The 24871-nt window shown below is 48.7% G+C and overlaps 1 protein-coding gene across 7 annotated transcripts in view; it reads right to left on the bottom strand.

Annotated features, from left to right (window-relative positions):
- Window positions 1-23775, bottom strand: part of FBXW8 (F-box and WD repeat domain containing 8) — a 131613-nt gene extending 107838 nt beyond the window's left edge. For 4 of the 7 annotated variants that reach the window (XR_011385213.2, XM_051826628.3, XM_051826627.3 and 1 more), the window contains exons 1-2: window positions 23331-23760; window positions 4659-4763 (exon numbers count right to left, since the gene is read on the bottom strand). Coding sequence is in view for 6 of the 7 variants with exons in the window: in XM_051826628.3 (XP_051682588.1) it covers window positions 4659-4763; window positions 23331-23648 (423 nt within the window). In the remaining variant the exon portion in view is untranslated. Of the gene's footprint in view, window positions 1-4658; window positions 4764-23330 lie in introns of all 7 variants that reach the window. The other 3 variants (XM_070065976.2, XM_070065977.2, XM_051826629.3) reach the window with 2 other exon arrangements.
- Between the last annotated feature and the right edge of the window lie 1096 nt (window positions 23776-24871).

Here is a 24871-nt window from a genome sequence, read left to right as displayed (position 1 = left end):
GCCCAAGCACTTGGCCATCCTCCACTGCACTCCCTGGCCACAGCAGAGAGCTGGCCTGGAAGAGGGGCAACCGGGACAGAATCCAGTGCCCTGACCGGGACTAGAACCCGGTGTGCCAGCGCTGTTAGGCGGAGGATTAGCCTAGTGAGCCGCGGCGCCGGCCAAAAATTTTTTATAACAAATAAAAGTATTTTTTAATTTTTTTAATTTTTATTTAAGAAATATAAATTTCTAAAGTACAGCTTTTAGATTACAGTGGCTTTTTCACCCCCATAACTTCCCTCCCACCCGCAACCCTCCCATCTCCTGCTCCCTCTCCCATTCCATTCACATCAAGATTCATTTTCAATTATCTTTATATACAGAAGATCAATTAAGTATATATTAAGTAAAGATTTCATTAGTTTGCACCCACACAGAACATAAAGTGTAAAATACTGTTTCAGTACTAGTTACAGTATTAATTCACATTGAACACACATTAAGGACAGAGATCCTACATGGGGAGTAAGTGCACAGTGACTCCTGTTGTTGACTTAACAAATTGACACTCTTGTTTATGGCGTCAGCAATCACCCTAGGCTCTTGTCATGAGTTGCCAAGGCTATGGAAGCCTTGAGTTCGTCAACTCCGATCTTATTTAGACAAGGAAGTCAAAGTGGAAGTTCTCTCCTCCCTTCAGAGAAAGGTACCTCCTTCTTTGATGGCCCGTTCTTTCCACTGGGATCTCACTCACAGAGATCTTTCATTTAGGTCTTTTTTTTTTTTTTCCTAGCCAGAGTGTCTTGTCTTTCCATGCCTGAAATACTCTCATGGGCTTTTTAGCCAGACCCGAATGCCTTAAAGGCTGATTCTGAGGCCAGAGTGCCATTTAGGACATCTGCCATTCTATGAGTCTGCTGTGTATCCAGCTTCCCATGTTGGATTGTTCTCTCCTTTTTAATTCTGTCAGTTATATTAGCAGACGCTAGTTTTATTTATGTAATCCCTTTGACTCTTAGTCCTATCATTATGATCAATTGTGAACTGAAACTGATCACTTTGACTAGTGAGATGGCATTGATACATGCCACCTTGATGGGATTGAATTGGAATCCCCTGGCACGTTTCTAACTCTACCATTTGGGGCAAATCAGATTGAGCATGTCCCAAATTGCACATCTCTTCCCTCTCTTATTCCCACTCTTATATTTAACAGGGATCACTTTTCAGCTGAATTTAAACAACTAAGAATAATTGTGTGTTAAAGAGTTCAACCAATAGTATTAAGTAGATCAAAAAAATTAAAATATTCTTAAAAAGGTATTCAAAAAGTTAATGAAAAGTGTACATTATTTAAAAAAACTGAGCCAATGGAGCCAAATAAACACTTATCAAAAGATATGCAAATGACTAACAAGAATGTGAAAAATGTTCAATATCACTAATTGCCAAAAAACTGGAAATTAAACCCACAATGAGCTATCACCACATACCCATCAGAGCAGCTACTATCTAAAAGATGAAAGATGACAAGTAATGTGAGGCTGTGAAGAAAACAGAACCCTTGTACGCTGCTGGTGGGAATGTAATTAGTACAGCCATTAAGGAAAACTGAATGAAGATTCTCAAACAACTAAATACAACTACCATCTGACCCAGCCACCCCAAAGGAAAGAAATTATGCTGAAGAGGTATGTGCACTTCTGTGTTCACAACCAAGACAGGAACTCAATGGACAAACAGGTAACAGATATGTGTTACAGATAAACAGTGGAATATTATCCAGCCTTTAAGAAGAAAGAAATTCTATCATTGGCAATAACATGGATGAATCTAGAAGATATTAGATTAAATGCAATAAGCCAGGCACAGAAAGACACATACCACCTAATTTCACTTATATATAAAATCTAAAAAAAGTTTAATTCATCAAAGTAGAGAACAAAATGGCGGTTACCCAGGCTGGGGGTTGAGGAGAGGACTGGGGGAGACAATGGTCCAAGGATAGAAAATTTCAGTTGGACAGAGAAATCAGGTCAAGAGGTCCTTTGTATGGCACGGTGATTACAGTCCATAACAATATATTATATACTTGAAAATTATTAAGACAGTACATTTTGTGGCTGGTGCTGTGGCGCAGCACGTGAAGCCACTGCCTGCAGCGCTAGCATCCCATATGGGTGCCGGTTTGAGTCTTGGCTGCTCCATTACTGATCCAGCTCTCTGCTATGGCCTGTGAACGCAGTAGAAGATGGCCGAAATCTATGGGCCCCTGCACTTGTGTGGGAGACCCAGAAGAAGCTCATGGCTCCTGGCTTCGGATCAGCTCAGCTCAGCTCAGCTCTGGCCATCTGGGGAGTGAACCAGTGGAGAGAAGACTGACCTCTCTCATTGCAACTCTGCCTTTCAAATAAATCAATCAATCTTAAAAATTAAATTTTAAAAAGTACATTTTAAGCGTTCTCACCACAAAAAATAAGCATGTGAGGTAATGTATGTTATTTGCTTAGCAGAGCCATCCTACAAAGCATACATATTCAGAACATTATACTGCACAATAAATACAACTTTTATTTATCAATTACAAGTAATAAATTCTAATAAAAGAAAACTCAATTATATGCTCTTGGCATAAACCTTTGCCTCTCAAAGTATGGTCAAAGCCACACTTGTGTCACCTGGTTAGAAACAAAGACCATCAGGGCTGGCACTATGGCTTTAGTGAGTTAAGCCACAGCCTACAGCACTGGCATCCCATATGGCCGCCCGTTCGATTCTGGCTGCTCCACTTCTGATTCAGCTTCCTGCTAATGAGCCTGGGAAAGCAGCAGAGAATGGCTCAAGTGCTTGGGCCCCTGAACCCTTGGGAGATAGGAAGAAGCTCCTGGCTCCTGGTTTTAGTCTGGCCCAGTTCTGGCTGCTGCAGCCATTTGGGGAGCGGACCAGCACATGGAAGATCTCTGTCTCTTCCTTTCTCTAACTCTCCCTTTCAAATGAAAATCAATCAGTCTTGAGGCTGGCGCTGTGGAGTACTAGGTTAAGCCTCTGCTTGCGGCGCCCACATCCTATACAGGTGCCAGTTCAGGTCCCAGCAGCTCCTCTTACGATCTAGTTCTCTGCTTATGGGAAAGCAGTGGAAGATGGCCCAAGGTGCTCAGACCCCTGCACCCGCATGGGAGACCCCGAAGAAATTCCTGGCTCCAGGCTTCAGACTGGCCTAGCTCTGGCCACCGCAGCCATTTGGGGAGTGAATCAGTGGATGAAGACTGGTCTCTCCCTCTCTGTAACTCTGACTCTCAAATAAAACAAATCTTTAAAAAATAATAAGTAAGTCTTAAAAAAACAAAAAAGAAATGTAGACCATCAAGCCCCAACCTAGACCTTCTAACTCCGAATTTGCATTTTTATCAAGAGTCCCCCCAGATTCACATCCAAAATGAAGTTTGGTCTAGGTGATCGTCCCAGCCACTCCACTCCACTGGCATCTACCCCAGAGTGAACCCAAAGCAGGTGGCACTGATCTGCAGTCCCCTCACTGGGTCTCTATTCTCACGGGACTCACACCAAGCGAGATCCAAGGGCAATGTGCACTATATACCTAAAACCCAACTTAACTCTTCAATCCCCAGCTGACGCACAGCTACCAAGGTAACAACGGGCTTGATGTAACCAAGGGCTCACATCTTTGCACTATAAATGGTGAGTATGGGACCCATGCTGTGGCATAAGGTAAAGCCACCACACACAGTGCCAGCATCCCATATGGTCGCCAGTTTGAGTCCTGGCTGCTTCAATTCCAATCCAGCTCCCTACTAATGTGCCAGGGAAGGCAGTGGAAGATGGCCCAAATGCTTGGGCCCCTGCACCCAGGTGGGAGATCCGGAGGAATCTCTTGGCTCTGAATAGGTCCAATTCTGACTGGTATGGCTATTTGGGGAGTGAACCAGAAAACAGAAGATCTCTCTCTGTCTCTCTTTCTCTCTGCAATTCCGCCTTTCAAATAAATAATTTTTTTAAAAAAATAAGTAGTGGCCGGCGCTCACTTGGCTAATCTTCCTCCTGTGGTGCCAGCACCCCGGGGTTCTAGTCCCGGTTGGGGCACTGGATTCTGTTCCGGTTGCCCCTCTTCCAGGCCAGCTCTCTGCTGTGGCCAGGAGTGCAGTGGAGGATGGCCCAAGTGCTTGGGCCCTGCACCCGCATGGGAGACCAGGAGGAAGCACCTGGCTCCTGACTTTGGATCGGCGCAGTGCCGGCCATAGCGGCCATTTGGGGGATGAACCAACGGCAAAGGAAGACCTTTCTCTCTGTCTCTCTCTCTCTCACTGTCTAACTCTGCCTGTCAAAAAAATAAATAAAAATAAATAAAAAATAAATAGTAATAATAAAAAATGGTGAGTATATCAACAGCACAAGCCAGCTGCAGCCTGGCGCTCACTGCCACAGGTCAGCCATAACTTGAATGCAGGGATGACAGTGCTCTGAAGCAAACGGCCCCAGAAGTAGTGTCGTGGAACACAATCCTGTAAGTTCAAGGGTGCCTTCCTTTAAGGAGAGCTGCTATCCAGTTAGCTGATTCTGTGAAGTATGTAACTTTATAAGTAAAGTTTCTTACCCAGGATCTTCCTGTATATTACCCACCATCTGGAAAGCTCTCGAACCCGTTAACCATAGCTTACCTGCGCACACCGTCCTAGTTCTTTCCTGCCCAGATACTGAAATATGTTGATGGCCAATTCATAAGGCAGCTGGACATCGAAGAAGGGCACATCATCCATTTCGTTCTGAGGGGAAAAAAGAACAAAGCTTACAATTCTGAGATATGAAAATAACTCATGGCTGCAGGCCCTCTGAATGACTGTCCTCAGGCGGCGCTGAGAGACAAGGCTGTGTCCCAGGAGCAGGCCTTCTCACTGCCTCACAGAGCAGCTACAGAACCGCTGCAGGACTTGCCAGCCACACCCAGCTCCGACCCCCACAACCGCCCCCCCGCCCCACATTCACTTAGGAAAGCCACAGAACCCTTTGCCACAAGGCTTCAAGAAGGAGAGGCAAGGGCACCATTGTACACACTGGGGTACACCACGGGAAGCTGTACAGAGATGTGTGGCAGCCCCCCTGGCTTGTAAGGCAAGGTGGGCAGCAGGCAGCCAAGAAAGGGAGCCCTGAAATCCAGGAAGCCACCCAGCGCCCAGGACAACTGCCATCGCCCCCAGCTCGGTGGGCACTGAGTACCACAGCTGGGGAAAGGCGGACCTAGGGCACTGAATGTTTTCATCAGAAAAAAACAGGGCTGTGAACACGAGTGAAAAGTAAACAAACAGACGCTGCTTGTGAGGGGACACCACACCGTCCTTGGCCGCTGGAGCAGGACAGGTTTCCCAACCCTCTTGGGGGCTTAATGTGGGTTAACCTGAGGCAGCCAGTGCAAACAAAGAAGTTCTTCTTCGGTGTCATTTATTAATGTAGGGAAATTAGAGCTTGCCTGCCTTTGGATGGGCAATTAGAGATGAGGTAACAGACTTCAGCTGAGAGATAAGGCTGTCATGACGATCTTGGTAGCACAAAGAAACATGAGTGTGAAACAGAAAAAGCCAAACGTGCATATGCACCCCTCTGCCTGCTCCCAAATCCACCTGCCAACGCGCACTCTGGTACTTGCTTCTGCAAAGCAAGAGAAAGCTGTGCTCTTTGTCCCAACAGAACTCACTTAATAAAATTCATTTTTAATAAGCTTTGGCTGACATCAGTGACTGGTTGCTGAATTGTTAATTCACCATGCAAACACAACAGTCTTACGTATTGCAAGGCTACAGCCTCAAAACAGAAAACAGTCTCAGCATGTTTAAGGGACTGTGAACACTGATTTGGACATTACTAAGATTCAGTGTAAAGATTTTTCTGGAATCATATTTCTGTTCATCTAGGAGACTCAGGGCTAAAAGATAATCCAGAACATATGAAGAGAATGTGATATTCAACTGCAAAAACAGAGCAAGGCTAAGTATGAGGGCCAAAAAGGATCTCTAGAGGATACACACACATAAAAAAAAAGAGTAAGAACTGACAAGCCTCTTGGGCAAAGAAGGAACAGAATGTGAAATCAAGGGAGAAACATCGGCCATACTAAAAAAAACAGGAAAAAATCTGCAAGTGTAATTGGAAGACACAGGGGTTCTTGCCTAAAAAAATAATGGAAAGTTATTGGTCTAATGTCAGGCTAGTTCGCCTCCCACAACTAATTGGCTTCCCGCATCAACAAAGAGGCACAACTCTCGCTCAGAGTCTCACACAACTTGAGACTCCTCACCACAATGTGCAAGGGAGCCCCTGCGGCCACAGAGGGCTGTACACAAGGCAGATCATCACTTGTCACCCTGGACGACCCCCATCTACACTAAGTGGGGAGGCCTATTTGGTAAAGACACCAGAGAAGAATGTCCCCTAACCTCATGGGACCAGAACAAAGGCAGACAAAAGCCTGCACTAGTGCAGACTGAAGTCTCGTTTAGCTTTTCACTGTCGAGACACGCCAGGCCTTGCTTTCTTCAGTGGGTCCTATTCAGGACTCACTATGGACCAGCTTCTGCACTTGTCACTCCTGACATCATCTGCATTGTTTCCAAGTAGTCTAATACAGAAAAGGCACACTTCTGGTAGTGTGTGTGACACTTCTGGTGGTAGTGTGTCTGCCGCATGCCTGTCCATACCCCACAGTACCAGCCTGCTCACACAGGGACGTCATCTCCCCAGCCCTGCCATATTGTAAGTATGTGATAGCTAGTAACAGGAGCAGTGAGAAGATAGTGAAGCAGACTGTACTCAGGAGTGTGAACACTAGAAGTATCCATGTAACAGGAGTTTTTAAAAAATCATCATCGGGGCAAGTATTTAGTGTAGTGGTTAAAATCCACTTAATCCAGAGTGCCTGGGTTTACTCCCGCCTCCAGCTTCCTGCCAGTGCGGATCCTGGGAGGCAGCAGATGATGGCTCAAGTAGCTGGGTTCCCGCACTGATCTGGAAGAGCTGTATCAAGTTCCTGGTTCCCTGCTTTGGCCTGGCTCAGCCACAGCTACTGCAGGCACAATGGGAATGAACCAACAGGTGACAGCTCTGTCTCTTATAAAATAAAATTTAAAAATAATCATCTTTAAAAGGCTAGACCTGTGTAGTAACTCAAGAAGCCTCTGCTCTGGTGCACAGGCGATGAAAGGCTGCAAACAAGTCCGTGGTGTATTACAGCCACCACACCAACACACCAGAGACCCTGTGCTGGGCTCATGGGAAGGCACACATGGCGATGGTGGAACATTTGTAAGTTCTGAAGGGTGACCACTGTTCCAAAGCACTGAACTGTGATTTCGTAAACACCAACATTAAAGGGTCAAAAAAAATTTTTAAGTCACTGTACACTTAGAATTACAACTCAATAGCTGACAATGTGGCACAGCAGGTTAACCTGCCACCTGCAACACAGGTTCAAGTCCTGGCTGCTCCACTTCCAATCCAACTCCATGCTAATGCACATGGGATGGCAGCTGAAGACGCCATCCATGTGAGAGACCCAGAGTTCCAGGCTCCTGACTTCAGCCTGACCCAGACCCAGCCGTTACAGCCATTTGGGGAGCAAGCAAGCAGATGGAATCTCCCCCTGTCACTGTCTTACACATAAAGTCTTTTTAAAAATTACAACTCCAAAACAGATTAAACACCCATCTTTCTTGTATGTAAATGACATGTCCTGCTGTTATCACTGGTTGGTTAATGGCAGGAGAATAAACAGCAACATAGTAAGAAAAAAAAAAAAAGATACCCAGCTTAAGAAATTTGTAGGCCGGCACCGCGGCTCACTAGGCTAATCCTCCGCCTAGCGGCGCCAGCACACCGGGTTCTAGTCCCGGTCGGGGCGCCGGATCCTGTCCCGGTTGCCCCTCTTCCAGGCCAGCTCTCTGCTGTGGCCAGGGAGTGCAGTGGAGGATGGCCCAAGTGCTTGGGCCCTGCACCCCATGGGAGACCAGGAGAAGTACTTGGCTCCTGCCATCGGATCAGCGCGGTGCGCCGGCCACAACGCGCCAGCCGCGGCGGCCATTGGAGGGTGAACCAACGGCAAAAAAGGAAGACCTTTCTCTCTTTCTCTCTCTCTCACTGTCCACTCTGCCTGTCAAAAAAAAAAAAAAAAAAAAAAAAAAGAAAGAAAGAAAGAAAAGAAATTTGATTTGCAGACCTAAAAGGTCAAGAGATCAATGTTAAGGTTTCATGCTGTGCCTGGAATAATTTTGGCAAGACATTGTATCAATGGCCTTTTTTTTTTTTTTTTTTTAAGGGAAAGAGTTTATTAGGGAAACTCGACAGAGGAAGAGAGGGAGAAGGAAAGTGTAAGAGAGACAGTGAGAGATCAGGAGACGGAGAGAAAGGAAGAGAGAGACGGAGAGAAAGGAAGAGAGAGAGAAGGGGGGAGGGTGTTCAGGAGCAGGTCCTTTTAAAACTTTGTTGGGGGAGGGGGCGGGCAGGGAAGTAGGAGCAGCAAATCCCATTAGGATGGGAGTGGATTTGACACCGATGGTTGGGCCATGTGGCCACCTGGCTTCCAGCAATGGCAGCTGGGGCTAGAGCCTAGGATGCTGTCAGGGTGTAGATCACACCATAGATAAAACAGCACGTTGGGGCCGGTGCAGTGGCGCAGAGGGTTAAACCCTGGACTAAAGTGCTCCCATCCCATATGGGCGCCAGTTCTAGTCCCGACTGCTCCTCTTCCGATCCAGCTCTCTGCTATGGCCTGGGAAAGCAATGGAAGATGCCCCAAGTCCTTGGGCCCCTGCACCCATATGGGAGACCCAGAGGAATCTCCTGGCTCCTGGCTTCGGATCAGCGCAACTCTAGCTGTTGCGGCCATCTCGGGGGTGAACCAGCGGATGGAAGACAACTCTGTCTCTACTCTCTCTGTAGCTCTTTCAAATAAATAAAATAAATCTTAAAAAAAAAAAAAAAAAAGACTGTGCCTCAATGGCTCTTCTAATAGACACAATAAATACTTGGGGAGGGGGGCAGATGTGTCACTTGGGTGCCCCCTTCAGGTCAGAGACCCTCTCCCCAGATGAGAAAGCTGCCTGCCATCAGCTCACAGTTAACTCTCTTCCTGGGCACTGCCCTTGCCAAGCAAGCTGTCTGGCCAAGTTGTATCTCAGAGGGCAGTCTGCCGCCCCTGGGTAGTCACTGCCTGGGCACAATGTCTGCACTCTTGCCTCAACTCAGAACCTCTCTGAAACCAACCCACTGAACCACCACCCACATGCAAATCTGCGAGTCGAGAGTATGCTTTTCCCCAGAGCAGCAGACTCGACCCATCAGTCACGTTATGGACACATTCCAGAGGATTCTGTGCACAGCTCTAAAGACATCAGTCTAGGTAGCCTACTTCCCTCTCCTTGTCCCTAAGGGAGGCACACTGGAATGCAGGTGAGACTGATATCATTATACCAACCCGCCAACAAACTTGTGAATTTGCTATCAGTAACACAACAAAAGAGTAAGAGCTGTGAGTATGTTGACCCCGTGGCTGATCACACCAGTTTTTATAGGTCTGCTTGATTTAAGAAGAATGTGAAGCCACATCATAGACCGAAGCCGCAGCCCAGTAACGACCAGAATCCTACTGGCAGCAGCAGAGTATCTTCAGCCCTGAACTGCTCTTCTACAGCAAAGAATTCTACTTGCCAATGCATGCAGAGAACACCCTGTCACCCAGGAGATGCTATCAGAATTCCCCACTAATGGGAAGCACACAGATGTGCAAAACGCCCTGGGTTGCTTTAACTCAACTTCTATATTTACCTAAAAACATCAAAGTGGACAACTTAGCATTTTGGAAACAAAGATACTCCAGGAAATAAGGAAAGACAGACAGTAGAAATATTAATTTAGGAAATCTTGGCCACACTATAAAAATATCAATTTGACTACAAATGTTGAGAGACTAATTTGGCGTGAATCCAACAGATCCTGTGTTGTGAGACTGGCCAAATTTAGGCGACAGAAGAGCCATAAATTCGGCCGGCACCGTGGCTCACTAGGCTAATCCTCCGCCTAGCGGCGCCGGCACACCGGGTTCTAGTCCCGGGCGGGGCGCCGGATTCTGTCCCGGTTGCCCCTCTTCCAGGCCAGCCCTCTGCTGTGGCCAGGGAGTGCAGTGGAGGATGGCCTGAGTACTTGGGCCCTGCACCCGCATGGGAGACCAGGAGAAGTACCTGGCTCCTGGCTTCGGATCAGCGCGGTGCGCCAGCCACAGTGCGCCGGCCGCGGCGGCCATTGGAGGGTGAACCAACGGCAAAGGAAGACCTCTCTCTGTCTCTCTCTCTCACTGTTCACTCTGCCTGTCAAAAAAAAAAAAAAAAAAAAAAAAAAAAAAAAAAAAAAAAGAAGAAGAAGAAGAGCCATAAATTCAAAGCAGCGACATTCCTTTAAATGTAAGGAAAAGGCTCTTTTTAGTAACCCACATCTGGCTTTTACTTCTTCAACACTGGCTCTCTACCACTGCTGGTGATTCTTGTCCCCCATTAACACATCAACACCACTTTTGAGTTTAAAAAAACAAAACTGCCCAGGGTCTCCCCCAGACCTACTGCCCCTCACCCCCTGGGCGGGGGCTCAAGAAAGCATCTCCTTCTCAGGGGATGCTTCTGCACACCACGAGGTGAGAAGCACAACCCTAACTCACAGGCACACACAAAACCCAACCCATCCCCTCCTGCCCAGTCAAGGGGGAAAAACACAAAGGGGTCATGTTACTTGCTGATTTAAAGTCAGTGAACAGCAGATTTTCCCAAAGTCTACTGGACCTACTCCAAAAATGCTGAGAGAAATGGCAAACAGATCCCTCCCACGGGAGCAGACTGGTACTCCTGTGTGCTAATGTAAGACTAATTCTGTAAATGGACTGGTTTTGTGCCTTCCCGTTGGAAATTTAATCTGTCTTCTCTTGTTTAACAGAAGAAAAGATAATTACTGAGAGCCCAATCAGTAAAAACTGAAGAAACTTGACTTGGGGTTTTGTTCTCCGTGGACATCTCCAGGGCAAACTCTAGGAAAGAGCTCTCTAGATGGTGTTTTAAGAACTGAGAAAAACACCCTGGGCTCAAATAAGAGATTCAGAATAACATTTCTCCTCAATCTGACTAGTAGGAGACTGCTCTAAGGAGTTTATCTCGAAGTGCAAAGATAAACTCTTAAAGATAGTGCAAAACTGAGAAGAGGGGCCGGCACAATCTCACTCAGAAGGAATGAGTTCCAGTTTCACTGTGTCTTCTGTGAGACGAAAAAACTGACTGTGAAAAGGCCCAAACACTATCCAACTAGACATCCAGTTACAATCTTCAATTTGTATCAAATTTTGTATTCCTCAAAAAAAATTAAATTTATTTTTATTTATTTTAAAGGCAGAGCCCGAGTGAGATCATCCACCTGCTGGTTCACTCCCCAGATGCCCACAGCAGGCAGTGACGGGCCAGGCAGAAGGCAGGAACTCCACCTGGGTCTCTCATATGGCTGTCAGAGACCCAGTTACTGTGCAATCACCTGCTGCCTCCCGGGATGCGGATTAGTGAGAGGCTGGATCGGAAGTGGAACTGGGACTTGAACTCAAGACTCAGACTCCAACACAGGATGCAAACACCCACCCTCAAAACATTCTTTATATCAGAGAAAATAAGAACATCTGAATCAAAAAATGTATAAAGAAAAAAGAACATCTGAATCGCCTCTAAGCGATTGTTTCCTTCTTTCTATACTACTCATATAATTTCCTTTTTTTCTTTCTTTAGAGATTTTATTTACTTATTTGAGAGGTAGAGGTAGAAGTAGAGGTAGAGAGAGAAAGAAAGGTCTTCTGTCCGCTGATTCATTGCCCAGATGGCTGCAATGGCCAGAGCTGGGTCAATCCGAAGCCAAGAGCTTCTTCCAGGTCTCCCATGTGGGTGCAGGGGCCCAAGGATTTGGGCCATCTTCTACTTCTTTCTCAGGACATAGCAGAGAGCTGGATGGAAAGTGGAGCAGCTGGGACTTGAACCGGTGCCCATATGGGATGCTGGTACTGCAGGTGGAGGCTTTACCCCCAATGTCACATCACTGGCTCCTCATACCATTTTCTTCTTATTCTCTTTGAATTTCCCAAGTATTTCTACACTGAGCACAAGATATTTTTACCAAGAAAAGCAACACATTTTAAAATAAGGTAACTGATGTCCAAAACACTATGTGAATTGAGAGCCATGCCAGTGCTGGGGTGTGATAGGTGCTGTTAGTAAATATGTCAGACACGGCATCCACACTCAGAGCACTGAAACCTTATCGACATGAGTCACTGTCACGTGAAATGGAATACAGGAGACTGCAAACGGCAGTGCAGCCCCCTAAGGTATTCCCAAGTTCATTAGTATACCAGCTATTGAGAACTTGGAAACAATTTCTCCAAAGAAACAATGCTACAAAGAGTGGTTAAATTCCCAAGCAGTCCACAAATCTCTTAACATTTAACCTACTGCCTGCGCTGGCTATGACAAAGAGCCAAAGGTATTCACTAAATATTTGTTGACTGCACAAGCAGACCCTGGAACTGAACTGTAGAATCTAACCAGCCCAGCGCCTTGCACACAGATGTGCAATAAACATCTATAAGATTTGATGTATTTTCTTCACTTTTTTAAAAAACAAGAATAGGTTTTCCAACTCAGATACATTCTCCTTCACCACCTTCTGCACGACTGTCCTGGGGACCCTGGCAGGGGAGGTCGGCGGGGGCTGGCATGGCGCAGTGGGTTAAGCCACCACCTACAACACCCGCATCACGTATCAGAGTGCTGGTGTGAGTCTTGGCTGCTCCACTTCCGATCCAGCTCCCTGCTAATGTGTCTGGGAAAGCTATGGAAGATGGCCCAAGTACTTGGGCCACCGTACCCACGTGGGAGATCCGGATCACGTTCCGGGATCCTGGCCGTAACCTAGACAAATAGTGGCCATTGAGACCATTTGGAGAGTGAACCAGAAAAATGGAGTATCTCTTTGTCTCTTCTGCCTTTCAAATAAATAAATCTTAAAAAGAAAAGGGGAGTGGGGTAAGACAGGCAAATCTAAAGAATTAGGGCAAGAGTGCGGGGGAATCCCAGGGGGTTGGGTGTGCAGTGAAGAAGTTTCTGTGAAGCAAAGAGACTGGACCTCTGCTTTCAAAGTCCCTTTTAGTCTAAATGGGGATCAGAACTTGTGAGACACAGCAAAGAGGAAAGACAAGGGAGGAGGAGCTCCAGCCGTGCAGCCAACTGGGGAGTGAACCAGCGGATGGAAGACCCCTCCCTCCCTCCCTCCCTCCCTCCCTCTCTGCCTCTCCTTCTCTGTGTAATTCTTTCAAGTAAATAAATCAGTCTTTTAAAAAATCAATCAAGGCCGGCACCGTGGCTCAATAGGCTAATCCTCCGCCTAGCGGCGCCAGCACACCGGGTTCTAGTCCCGGTTGGGGTGCCGGATTCTGTCCCGGTTGCCCCTCTTCCAGGCCAGCTCTCTGCTGTGGCCAGGGAGTGCAGTGGAGGATGGCCCAAGTGCTTGGGCCCTGCACCCCATGGGAGACCAGGAGAAGCACCTGGCTCCTGCCATCGGATCAGCGCAGTGCGCTGGTCACAGCACGCCAGCTGTGGCGGCCATTGGAGGGTGAACCAACGGCAAAGGAAGACCTTTCTCTCTGTCTCTCTTACTGTCCACTCTGTCAAAAAAAAAAAAAAAAATCTATCAAGAGCTCTCCCAATCCCCTCCATCACTCCTCCCCAACATTTGTGGAGTGACCAATGGATGAAAGGTCTCCTTGTCTTTCGAATAAAATAAGAATAAAAATAAATTTAAAAAGACAAAGAGTACCAAGACAACAGAGCACTTACCCAGCGCAGGGCCCTCTGAGCATGGGCGTGCAGCCACAGGGGGCGTGCCCACCAGGGCACCCTGGAACCTGCTCCCTCACACCTCCTTTTGGTCTCCCGTGAAATACAATCTTCCCAGAAGGGCTTTCTGCCATGGCACCATTTAAAATTACAGCACCTCTCACAGCACAGGCACATCCTGTCCCTCTGACCTGCCTTATTTTTCCCCAGAGCATCTAATGTCTGGCAATTATTCAGCCACTGCCCAGCTTCCTAGTTCCCAGAATGTGAGACACAGGAGGGCACAGGCTGTGTTCCGTCCCGTTCACTGCTGGGAGCTCAGCGCTGAGAACAGTGTCTGGTACTGCGAGGCCCCCGACTGAGCATCTGTAGATGGCAGGCGAGAAGCCCCAAGCTGCTTCAACAGCACAATCTTCCAATGAAGGAATGATCTAAGTTACAAGTTGTTCTGGTATACAGAGCCCATTTCAAAATGACTCCAAAGAGAGACCGAATTCATGAATAATGTGCGGGCACTGACAACCAGGACTTTTTAGTTGGAGGAAAGGCAGAAATCTGCAGGGATCAGGGAAGAGAACATAGGGGAGGGAATTCAAGCCGAGCCTTAAAAGGAAGCCAACGAACAGCAGAGAAGAAGAGCTATTCCAGGAGATCACGGAACAAGTCCACATGTGACTCGGTTTGCTGTTGTGTGTTGTATGAGCAGGACCAGGACTGTTCACAGGAAGAACTTCCTTATTTGCTCCTAACTTAAAAGCCGAAGACAGTTAAGCACGGAATTGATCTTGCTGGCAGCACAGATAAAGGCTCTGACAAGTTAAACGTTGATAGTCGGGGCCGGTGCTGTGCCGTAGTGGGTAAAGCCACCGGCTGCTAGTGCCAGCATTCCATATGAGAGCCAGTTCGAGTCTTGGCTGCTCTACTTCCAATCCAGCTCTCTGCTATGACCTGGGAAAGCAGTAGAGGATGGCCCAAGTGCTTGAGCCCCTGCACCTGTGTGGGAGACCCGGAAGAAGCTCCAGGCTTCAGATTGGCCCAACTCTAGATGTTGTGGCCATTTGGGGAGTGAACCAACTGGTGGAAGACTTTCTCTGCCTCTGCCTCTCTGTAACTCTTTCAAGTAAATTGATTAATTAAAAAATAAATGCTAATGGGGCCAGTGTTAGCATAGCAGGTAAAGCCACCACCTCCAGTGCCAGCATTCCATATGGAAAAAAAAAAAAAAAAGTTGATAGGGAGTGACACATATTGGCCTGCAGTATTAAAACTTGTGGCACATGTGAAAACTCCCATCTTAAAGCTGAAGGTTCTGAATGCTCACAAGGGTCCTAACAACTCCAGATCCTCTTCATAAAGTTGCTATTACAAGGCAGCAATTCTGCCCTGTTTCAACTCAATGACCTTAGCTGGGGCCCTCCTGCACTGAGGGGGGAAGGGAGAGAATAAGACAGCAGACTCTTTCCTCCAGGAATTCCCAACCCATGGGGGAGGGAGGCTGGGGGCTTGTCATGGTAAGTTTCAGCAAAGAGGAAGTGAGATACCTTGACAGACAAACTGCAAGCACAGACCATGTAAGCTGAAAACTTCCTACCACAATGTTGCCGTGTGTGACACGGTGTAAATAAACCCGCCACACTGCAGGCCGCCTAAGTACAGACATAACATTTGATAATGAAAATCAACAACTGCGTTACTGGATTATGTTTTTATGCATTATTTATCATGATTTTAAGAGTACACTCCCAGTTATTAAACAAAACAAAACAAAGACTGGGGCAGTGTTGTGGCATAGCAGGTTAAGCCATTCCAGCTGCTCCACTTCCAATCCAGAGCCCTGCTAACAGCCTGGGAAAAGCAGCAGAAGATGGCCCACAGATGAATTCCTGACTCCTGGCTTCGGCCCAGCCATCGCTTTGCAGGCATCTGGGGAATTAACCAGTGGTAGAAGATTCTTTCTAGATCTCTCTGAAACTCTTTCAAAAAAATAATTATTAAAAAAAACCTAATGACTGTAAATAGTGTACGGTGTTATGTGGACAGCAGCCTCATACATCTGTGTCTCTGGACTGAATCAAGAGCCTCGCCAAGTGACTGACAGTGATACCATCTAAGTTTGGGCGAGTGCACGCTATGACATTTGCACAGTGACACCCACTAACACATTTCTCAGAACATGCCCGTTACGTGATGCATATCTGCATGGTCAATAGAACACGTGCATTCCCACAGCACTGCTTCACCCTACTGAAGTGGACCTGTGTTGCTGTTGCTTCTGTTCAACATCTGTTCTCCCTTTTTTATTTTGACAGACAGAAAGGTCTTCCTTCCATTTGTTCACCCCCCAAATGGCCGCTACGGCCAGCGCGCTGCACCAATCTGAAGCCAGGAGCCAGGTGCTTCCTCCTGGTCTCCCACGTGGGTGCAGGGCCCCAGCACTTGGGCCATCCTCCACTGCCTTCCTGGGCCACAGCAGAGAGCTGGACTGGAAGAAGAGCAGCCAGGACTAGAATCCAGAGCCCATATGGGATGCCGGCGCCACAGGCAGAGGATTAACCAAGTGAGCCACGGCGCCGGCCCCTCTCCCTTTTTTTTTTTTTTTTTAACTTACTTATTTTCACTTTATCTGAAAGGCAGAGAGACAAGAGAAACGTCTTCCACTCACTGGTTCACTCCCAAAATGCCTGCATCAGCCAGGCCAAAGTAAGGAGCCTGGAACTCAACCCGAGGTCTCCCACATGAAGGGCAGGGACCCAAATACTTGAGCCATCACCTGCTGCCTCCCAGGGTGCACATTAGCAGGAAGCTGGGTCAGAAGCAGAGCCAGAACTCAAAACAGGCACTCCAACAGGGGATATGCCAAAGCCCACCCCCTCTCTTTTCTTTTTGGAAACCCCCTTCTTCCCACCCAATGTGATCTGGATGGGACTGACTCTTATCTTCAGGAGGGGGCACTGAATACAAGTCTGGCCAATTTCAACTGATGATTGCCTCAAAGATAAAAACATGACCCAGTGCTGACAAACAAGTATTTAGGAACATGGTTTGTGCTGCACACAACAGAAAATATACGCTCTCATTCCCCTGAATTGCTAAGCAGACAGAATATAAAACTTAGTTGCTAGTAGTCTTTGATTCCAAAAGGGGACAGTCTGCCTGTGAACAAAGCCAACAAAAAGGGAAACAGGATTAAGAGGAGGAGAGATTTCTAGTTACTCTATGTAAGCACAGAGAACAAACACTACCACCTGCAATTTTCAGTTACATGAATCAAGATGCAAGTTAGGGTCTTTTACGTGTTGTTTAGAACCCTAAGATACCACCTCAATAAAAATGAGACCACAGGGGCCAGTGCTGTGGCACAGCGGGTTAACACCCTGGCCTGAAGTGCCAGTATCCCATATGGACACCGGCTCTAGTTCTGTCTGCTCCTCTTCCGATCCAGCTCTCTGCTATGGCCTGGGAAAGCAGTTGAAGAGGGCCCTAGTCGTTAGGCCCCTGCACCCACGTGGGAGACCCAGAAAAAGCTCCTGGCTTCGGATCAGCACAGCTCTTGCAGTTGCAGCCATCTGGGGAGTGACCAGCGGATGGAAGACCTCTCCCTGTAACTCTTTCAAATAAATAAAATAAATCTTTAAAAAAAATAAAAAATAAAAAATGAGACCACATAACCAGATAATACCATCATGCTAAGGCCAGAAATACAACTGCAGTCCTACTCGGGGGTTCCAGTATCTCCAAGAAGCCCGAGATTATGAAGCAAGAGGAATGAAGGCAGGGGAGGGTGAGCAAGCCTACGGCCTTTGGCACTCTCACTACAGCGTGTCATTTCTTTCCTTACTTCAACCACACGCTGGGAAGACTATCAAGTGTCAATTCAGGTATTCAGAGTGACTTCTAAGTTTCATTTCAACTGTGCCTGTCCATCAAAGCTTCTGGCCTCTACCCAAGCCTCAGACTGTCAAAAGCAATGCTGCCCACCTACCCTTCAAAAGGCGATTCTCGATTGCTAACTCATTAGCTGTCCTCACTCCAGTGAGACTCTGCTTGCGGAGACGGCACCAAAAATGCGTAGAACGCACTGACAGCAATCAGTGTGCCGAGAGTCAGAGAAAAACAGCAGAGGGGTATGAGTAGGAGGCACCAGGATTTTTTTTCCCCCACTTTCATGTCAAGTAGCTCAGCCTCTGCTAGAGTTTCCGGGGAGTCCCAAATGGAACTAAATCTTTCTTTTCACAAGTTGTCACGCCACAGATCAAGCAGATTCTGGGGAAGGTGCAGGGCAAGGAACACAGACTGGTGAGCCAAGGCAGACAGAGCTGCAAGAAAGGTCTTTATTCGACCTGCAGTGTTCTTACTTACCAACTACTTCAAAGGGAAGAGTCTGGGGGTAGACTACTGTGGCAGCAGCCCCTAATTTGTTCATGCCTCTCTATATCCAGGCACTTGGCTAAGTCCTCACTGACTGAGCCTGGCCATACGACGCTTTGGCCAACATGACAGTAGCAAATATGGCCCAGGGAGACTTCGAAAGCACTTGCACACTGGGACCTGCCCTCCTGCTACTCTCGTAACTCTTAGAAGGCCCACTTGGGCCAAGTTGTTGGACAATGAGATACTCATAACCAGACACACTCACCCACACACAGCCAACTACCAACCCCAGGCAGTAGAGCTAAAAGGAGCCCAGCAGTTAATTTCAGGCACATGTGCGAGCACACCCAAGTGCAGCCACACTGCAAAACGGTGAGTTGAATGCATGATGGCTGTTTTCAGCCACAGTTGTACTATCCAGTACAAACTGACAGATACAAATACACACTCCTGATGTTCTTTTTAAAATCTAGGAATGGGCATTGTGGTACAGCCGGTTAAGCAGCCACTTGTGATCATCACATCCCATACCTGAGTGCCAGCTCTAGTTTAGGCTGCTGTGTATCCAATCCAGCTTTCTGCTACTGTATTCTGGGAGGCAGTAGGTGAATGTCCAAGTACTTGTGTCCCTACCCCTACACAGGAGACTAGGTGGATTTGGGCTCCTGGTTTCATCATGGTCCTGCCCTAGCTACCCTAGGCGGGGGGGCGGGGGGGTGGGGGGGTGGGGGGGTGGGGGGTGGAGAATACAACAGCAGATGAAAGCTCTCTCTCTTGCATTTGCTCCACCTTTGAGTAGATGAAAATAAATATTTAAAAAACATATCTAGGGGGCCAGCGCTGTGGTGTAGTGGGTAAAGCTGCTGCCTGCAGTGCTGGCATCCCATATGGGTGCCGGTTCGAGTCCCGGCTGCTCCACTTTTGATCCGGCTCTCTGCTATGAACTGGGAGAGCAGCAGAAGATGGCCCAGGTCCTTAGGCCCCTGTATTCATGTGGGAGACCCAGAAGAAACTCCTGGCTTCAGATTGGCTCAGTTCTGGCTGTTGTAGCCATTGGGGAGTGAACCAACAGATGGAAGACCTTTCTCTCTCTGCCTCTTCCTCTGCCTCTCTGTAATCCTTTCAAATAAATAAATCTTAAATACATATACATACACATACACACACACACACACACACACACAGAGCTCACAACACTGGGACCACATTCCTACATGGCAAGCATGTTTCTGTTTGTCACTCTACCACCACACCCATGAGAGGATCAAGTTCAGCTGCCATATGTCATCTCAGTTGGCTGTTACTTATGGTAAAGTAAAATACCATGTTCCACCAACTCAATTTACTACCTGAGAAAACCAATACAACCCATTTGGAAAATTGTTTGCCAATATCTACCAAGGGAGATACATGCTGCAATCCAGCAACTCTAAGTTAATACCTAAGAAAAATGTGCACACTTGTTCCAAAAGATGAACACAATGCTCACAGGGGCCCTATTCCTGATAGCCCCAAACTGGTCATTAACTAGTTATCTATAATGTCCACCACACAACTACTGATGACTAAACAAAATGTGGTATCATTAGAGAATTCAATCTCACACACAAGGCTTTGCACAAGAACCCAGACACAGGAGTTTAGGACATGATCCCATTTACACAGTTCAAAACAGACGAACTGTGCTAGAAAGCAGGCTGGAGGTTACCCTGAGGTGGAAGAGAACATGTGGAGGTGAAGGGCGGTGCTGTTCTGGGATCTGGGTATGCTTACATGGATGTACACACGCCTGAAAACTTGTTGAGTAGTACATTTATGATCTGTACACTTCAGTTCAAAGTTTGATTTAAAAAAAACTTGGGGGTCGGTGCCGTGGCTCACTTGGCTAATCCTCCGCCTTGTGGCTCTGGCATCCCATATGGGGCCGGGTTCTAGTCCCAGCTGCTCCTCTTCCAGTCCAGCGCTCTGCTGTGGCCCAGGAAGGCAGTGGAGGATGGCCCAAGTGCTTGGGTCCGGCACCCCATGGGAGACCAGGAGAAGCACCTGGCTCCTGGCTTTGGATCGGTGCAGCACCAGCCATAGCAGCCCTTTGGGGAGTGAACCAACAGAAGGAAGACCTTTTCTCTCTGTCTCTCTCTCTCATTATGTATGACTTTACCTGTCCAAAAAAAAAAAAAAAAAAACACTTTAAGTGGAAAAACAAGAACAAGATGGCCATATTCCCAGAAGACAATTCCTACACTACCCAACGTGCTTAATATTAATGTGACAGAAAAAAACGATTGCCCCTATGAAACACAGCATTACAGAGCTGTGACTGGGCCTGGAAAAGATGCAGAACCAAGCACCTGTGGAGCCGGGAGAAAACCAAGTGCACAGCACCGTGCCTGCTTCATTGTTTACACTGCAGTCTCAGCCCCATGGGCAGTGGGGCTTATCAGCACTGACACAGGAATCTAGCTCTTCGCTACAAATGTTATTTCTCACAGTGACCCTACTGGGTGGGTTTCCTGTCCCTTAAAAATCAGTTACTTTCCTAATGTTCATCAACCTTGGGGTTGAAAACAGCCACTGCAGAGGCCCATTGGGAATGCTGCAGAATATGTCTCTGAATCCCTGGAACAGCACCCAAGAGATGGTAAGTAATCACACAATGAATTATCACTTTATTGACAGTAGTGTTACTCAAGGTTGTAAGGTAGTGCGTGTTTGTGCTTAAAGGAAACTTGCTGTATGAGACACTCCTTTTTTATTTTTTTACGTTTATTTTCATCTATTTGAAAGGTTGGTGGAGACAAAGCGATCACTGGTTCATTCCTCAAACACCCCCAACAGCCAGGGCTGGGCCAGGCTGAAGCCAGGAGTCCAGAAATCTGGGTCTCCCACATGGGTGGGAGGGGCTCACACACTTGAGCCACCATCCACTGCCTCCCAGGATGCACTAGCTGGAAGCTGGATCAGAAATGGAGTGGCGGGGACTGCAACCGGCAGTGTGCTACGGCATACTACAATATGAGCACGGCAGGTGGTGGCAGAACCCACTGCGTGACAACATCCACCCTGCAAGGTATTCTCAAACATCACGGGTGCCAAGACTGGCTGCAGCACCCAGTGGCACCTGACGTGATGCTTCAGAGGGGGCAGAGCACCCACAGGCATGTGCTGCAGGCTTCTGCATGCGACCCAGGGCACTCGATTCTGATGGGCTCCCTGGAGAGGGACCTTTTGTTTTCAGAATATTCGATTTGCTTCTCCATTATTTTTTGTCTACTGCCTATCCCTCAGAAGTGTCATGGCTGAAAGGCCTTGCGAACATGGTCCTCTGACCAAATCTCACACTTGCCCCACTGCAGGCCCCACCGTCTGAGCCCTCCCTCTGCACACTGACTGAGCAGTCTGGCCAAGGCCCAAACCTGCACTTAGCAAGGTCTCAGGTGATTCACACGCCTGGGGAGAGTGGAAGTCCAAAAGACTTGGATTCGAATCCAACCCCCCCAAGTTTATCCACTGAGTAACCCCAGAAAAATGATAAGAAACTCGTTTTTCTTCATTTGTGAAAGGCGAGTTAACAGCTAGCTCACAGAATTAGAAGCGGGGCACAGGACCAGACACTTGGTAAAATTCAAAAAGTGGCTATTAATGTTACTTGAGTAAAAAACTACATGCTACATAAAATGTCATTACTTTTTGAAACAACTTTCAGTTACAGAATCACTGCCAATTGGAAAACTGTAAGGATCAGGGCCAGCGTCGTGGTACAGTGGGTTAAGTCGCTGCCTGCAATGCTGGCATCTCATACAAGCGCCAGCTGCTCCACTTCTGATGCAGCTCCCTGCCAATGCACCTGGGGAAACAGCGGAAGGCGGCCCCAGTACCTGGCTCCTGCACTCACGTTTGAGACTCAGAGGGAGTTCCAAGCTCCAGGCTTCAGCTCGCTCCCCGTAGGGCTCTTGGGGAGTGAACCAGCAGGTGGAAGATCTGGGCCCCCCCCACCCCCAACCCCTTCTCTCTGTAACTCTACCTTTCAAAGAATTCAGTCTTTACAAAAAAACACCTGTAGGGGCTGGCACTGTGGTTAAGCCACCGTTTGCGGCACCAGCATCCCATATGGGCACCTGTTCGAGTCCCGGTTGCTCCACTTAGGATCCAGCTTCCTGTTGATGCACCTGAAAAGGCAGTGGGAGACGGCCCGCCCAGGTCCTTGGGTTCCTGCGCTCACGTGGGAGAATCAGATGAGGCTCCCAGCTTTGGCCCGGCCCAGCCATCTGGGGAATGAACCAGCAGATGGAGGACCCACCGACCTCTCTCTCTGTTTCTCCCTCTCACTGTATCTCTGCCTTTCAAATAAATAAAATGAATCTTAAAAAAAAAAAAAGTGATTTCCTTTGAGCCTGGTTATAGCAAACCAAACTGTCTTAACTCTGAACGTGGGAGGGAGCTGTGGATGCGTCTCAGGTGATCCTGATTCTGCCAGCTTGGAGAAGGAGGCTTTTTTAACCAAGACTCCCAAACTCCCTCCTGCTTCTCCAAGCGATCTCCGCCCCCCCCCCCAAAAAATTTAAAAAAAAAAATATTAAGACTCTTCATTCTTACAGCAGCCAGCGGCACCGCTAAGACTCCTCTTCCTTTTTTCCCCTCCTTTTAAGTGACACAGGAAAATTATGTAGTCAACAGTACACCAAAGAAGTTAAAACTCCTGCTTGTCCATTTCTCGCGTCCTCTTGCTCAAAGTTCAGGATTTCTCAACCGCACACTTGTTGATGTTTGGGGCCGGTGTGCGTTGGGGCAGCCGTCCTGAGCACTGCGAGACAGTCGCGCGCGCGCGCACACACACACACACACACACGCACACAGTCCCCGGCTGACCACCCCAGAACGCCAGGCACCGCCGAAACGGGGGGGGGGGGGGGGAAGCCGGATCCCGAGGCACTTTCCACGCGCTGCTACTCGATGTTTCCCCCACGACCGGGAGCACGCCGAGTTCTTCCGCCACTCGTGGCGGGGGCGGGGGCGGGTCGGGGGGCGGGCCCGCGCCGGGCCTGGGCAGCTGGCGACGCCACTCACCAGGTCGCGGATGAGCTGCTCCACCAGTGCCTCGCCGCCCCCAGCGCCCTCGCGGGACGGAGGGGAGCGGGAACGGCTCGCTGCGTCCGACCTCTCAGCCCGCGTCGCCCGCGCCCCGGGGGGCCTCCCCGCGCCCTCCAGGAGGCCCTGGGCCAGCGCCAGGTATCCCGAGGCCTGCTCGCCGCGCCCGGGGTTCACCTCGGGCCGCCGGGGCCGCCGCTCCGCGGCCTCGGGCCGCCGCCGCTTCCTCAGCGCCTGAGCCTGCGCCAGCTCCTCCTGCCAGCGCCGTCGGAACTCCTCCAGGCTGCGGTCATCCATCGTCGCAGCTCCGGAGCCTCCGCGTCCCCCGCCGCCGCCCCCAGCTGCCACGGGACAGTCCCTCGGCTGGAAGTGTCCGCCACAGTCGGAAACCGCCGGGGCGTCGCTTTTGAGTTCCGGATGGGTGGCCACGCCCCCTCGCCGCGCCACGCCCCTTCATGCTGCGCAGGCGCGCACGTGGCTGCTCGGCTTGCGGCTCCTCAGGTGCGCGCGCCGGCTCGAGGGGCGCGCCGGTGTTTTGCCGAGCGAGGACTTTGTGCCCAGCCGATGTTCCATAATTGAGCAAACTTGCATATAAGGCTGTAAAAGCGAAACAAAACCTCTTGGAGTTGACATTCAGGAGGGCGGGGAGCCCGGGAGGGGGTCATGGAGGAATCAGGGGCGGCCATGAGGGGTTGAGAGGAGTGAGGAGGCGTCGTCGGAACTGGAGAGCTGGCTGGGGAGAGAGCAGCCAAAGCATGGGGCCTGGGCTGGCGTTTGGCCCGCATCCCACAGGGGAGCGCATCCTGGGAGGCAGCCACCATGGCTCCGGGACTTGGGTCCCTACCGCCCACGGGGGAGACCTGGATGGGGCTCCTGATGCCTGGCTCTCGCCTAGCCCAACCCTGGCCGGTTCAGCCATTTAGGGGGCGAACCAGCAGATGTGGTTTAAAAAAAAAAGGGAGGATGTAAGATGGGGCATAAGTGTCCAATACAAGTACATTTTTTTCTCTGAAGGTATTCATTGTGCGCAGAGTGTGTATGGGGGGGTGTTCAGTCCTTTTCGACAGCTACTTTCCTCCTTGGGGTTCAGCTCCTCAGTTTCCTGTTGGTACACATGTGTCTTCCCCTTTTTCTTGATGCACCTGATAGCCCTGTTGACCTTGGAGACCTCCAAGGTGTACCTCCAATAAGGTACAAAGCCACACACTTCTGGGACCATGTCCTGGTGAGGCTGTACCTCAGCTTGCTCAAGTTCGTGGTCACTTTGTGCCCTTCGTGGAGTCCCACGGACATAGCCTAACACAGACCTTTGGCCACTGGTCTTCAGTGTCTGCTGCCAAAGAAATATGTATTTTCATAATGATAATTAAAATAATAACCTATTTCCCCAAAAACCTTCAGCAAACATCTCACCTTATCCTGGATATCTTCCCTATGGAATTCCAAGGATTGGTCAAGCTTGCTTTATCAACTTGAGCCAAAAGCCAAGCCTAGCATTCATACAATTGCCCGTTTTGAGT

The sequence above is a fragment of the Oryctolagus cuniculus genome, chromosome 21 (genome assembly GCF_051225735.1).
Source record: "Oryctolagus cuniculus isolate XC-2025 breed Fujian yellow rabbit chromosome 21, ASM5122573v1, whole genome shotgun sequence".
NCBI lineage: Eukaryota > Metazoa > Chordata > Mammalia > Lagomorpha > Leporidae > Oryctolagus > Oryctolagus cuniculus.
The sequence above is the reverse complement of the archived record's forward strand: the minus strand, read 5'-3'. Positions and strand labels throughout refer to the sequence as shown.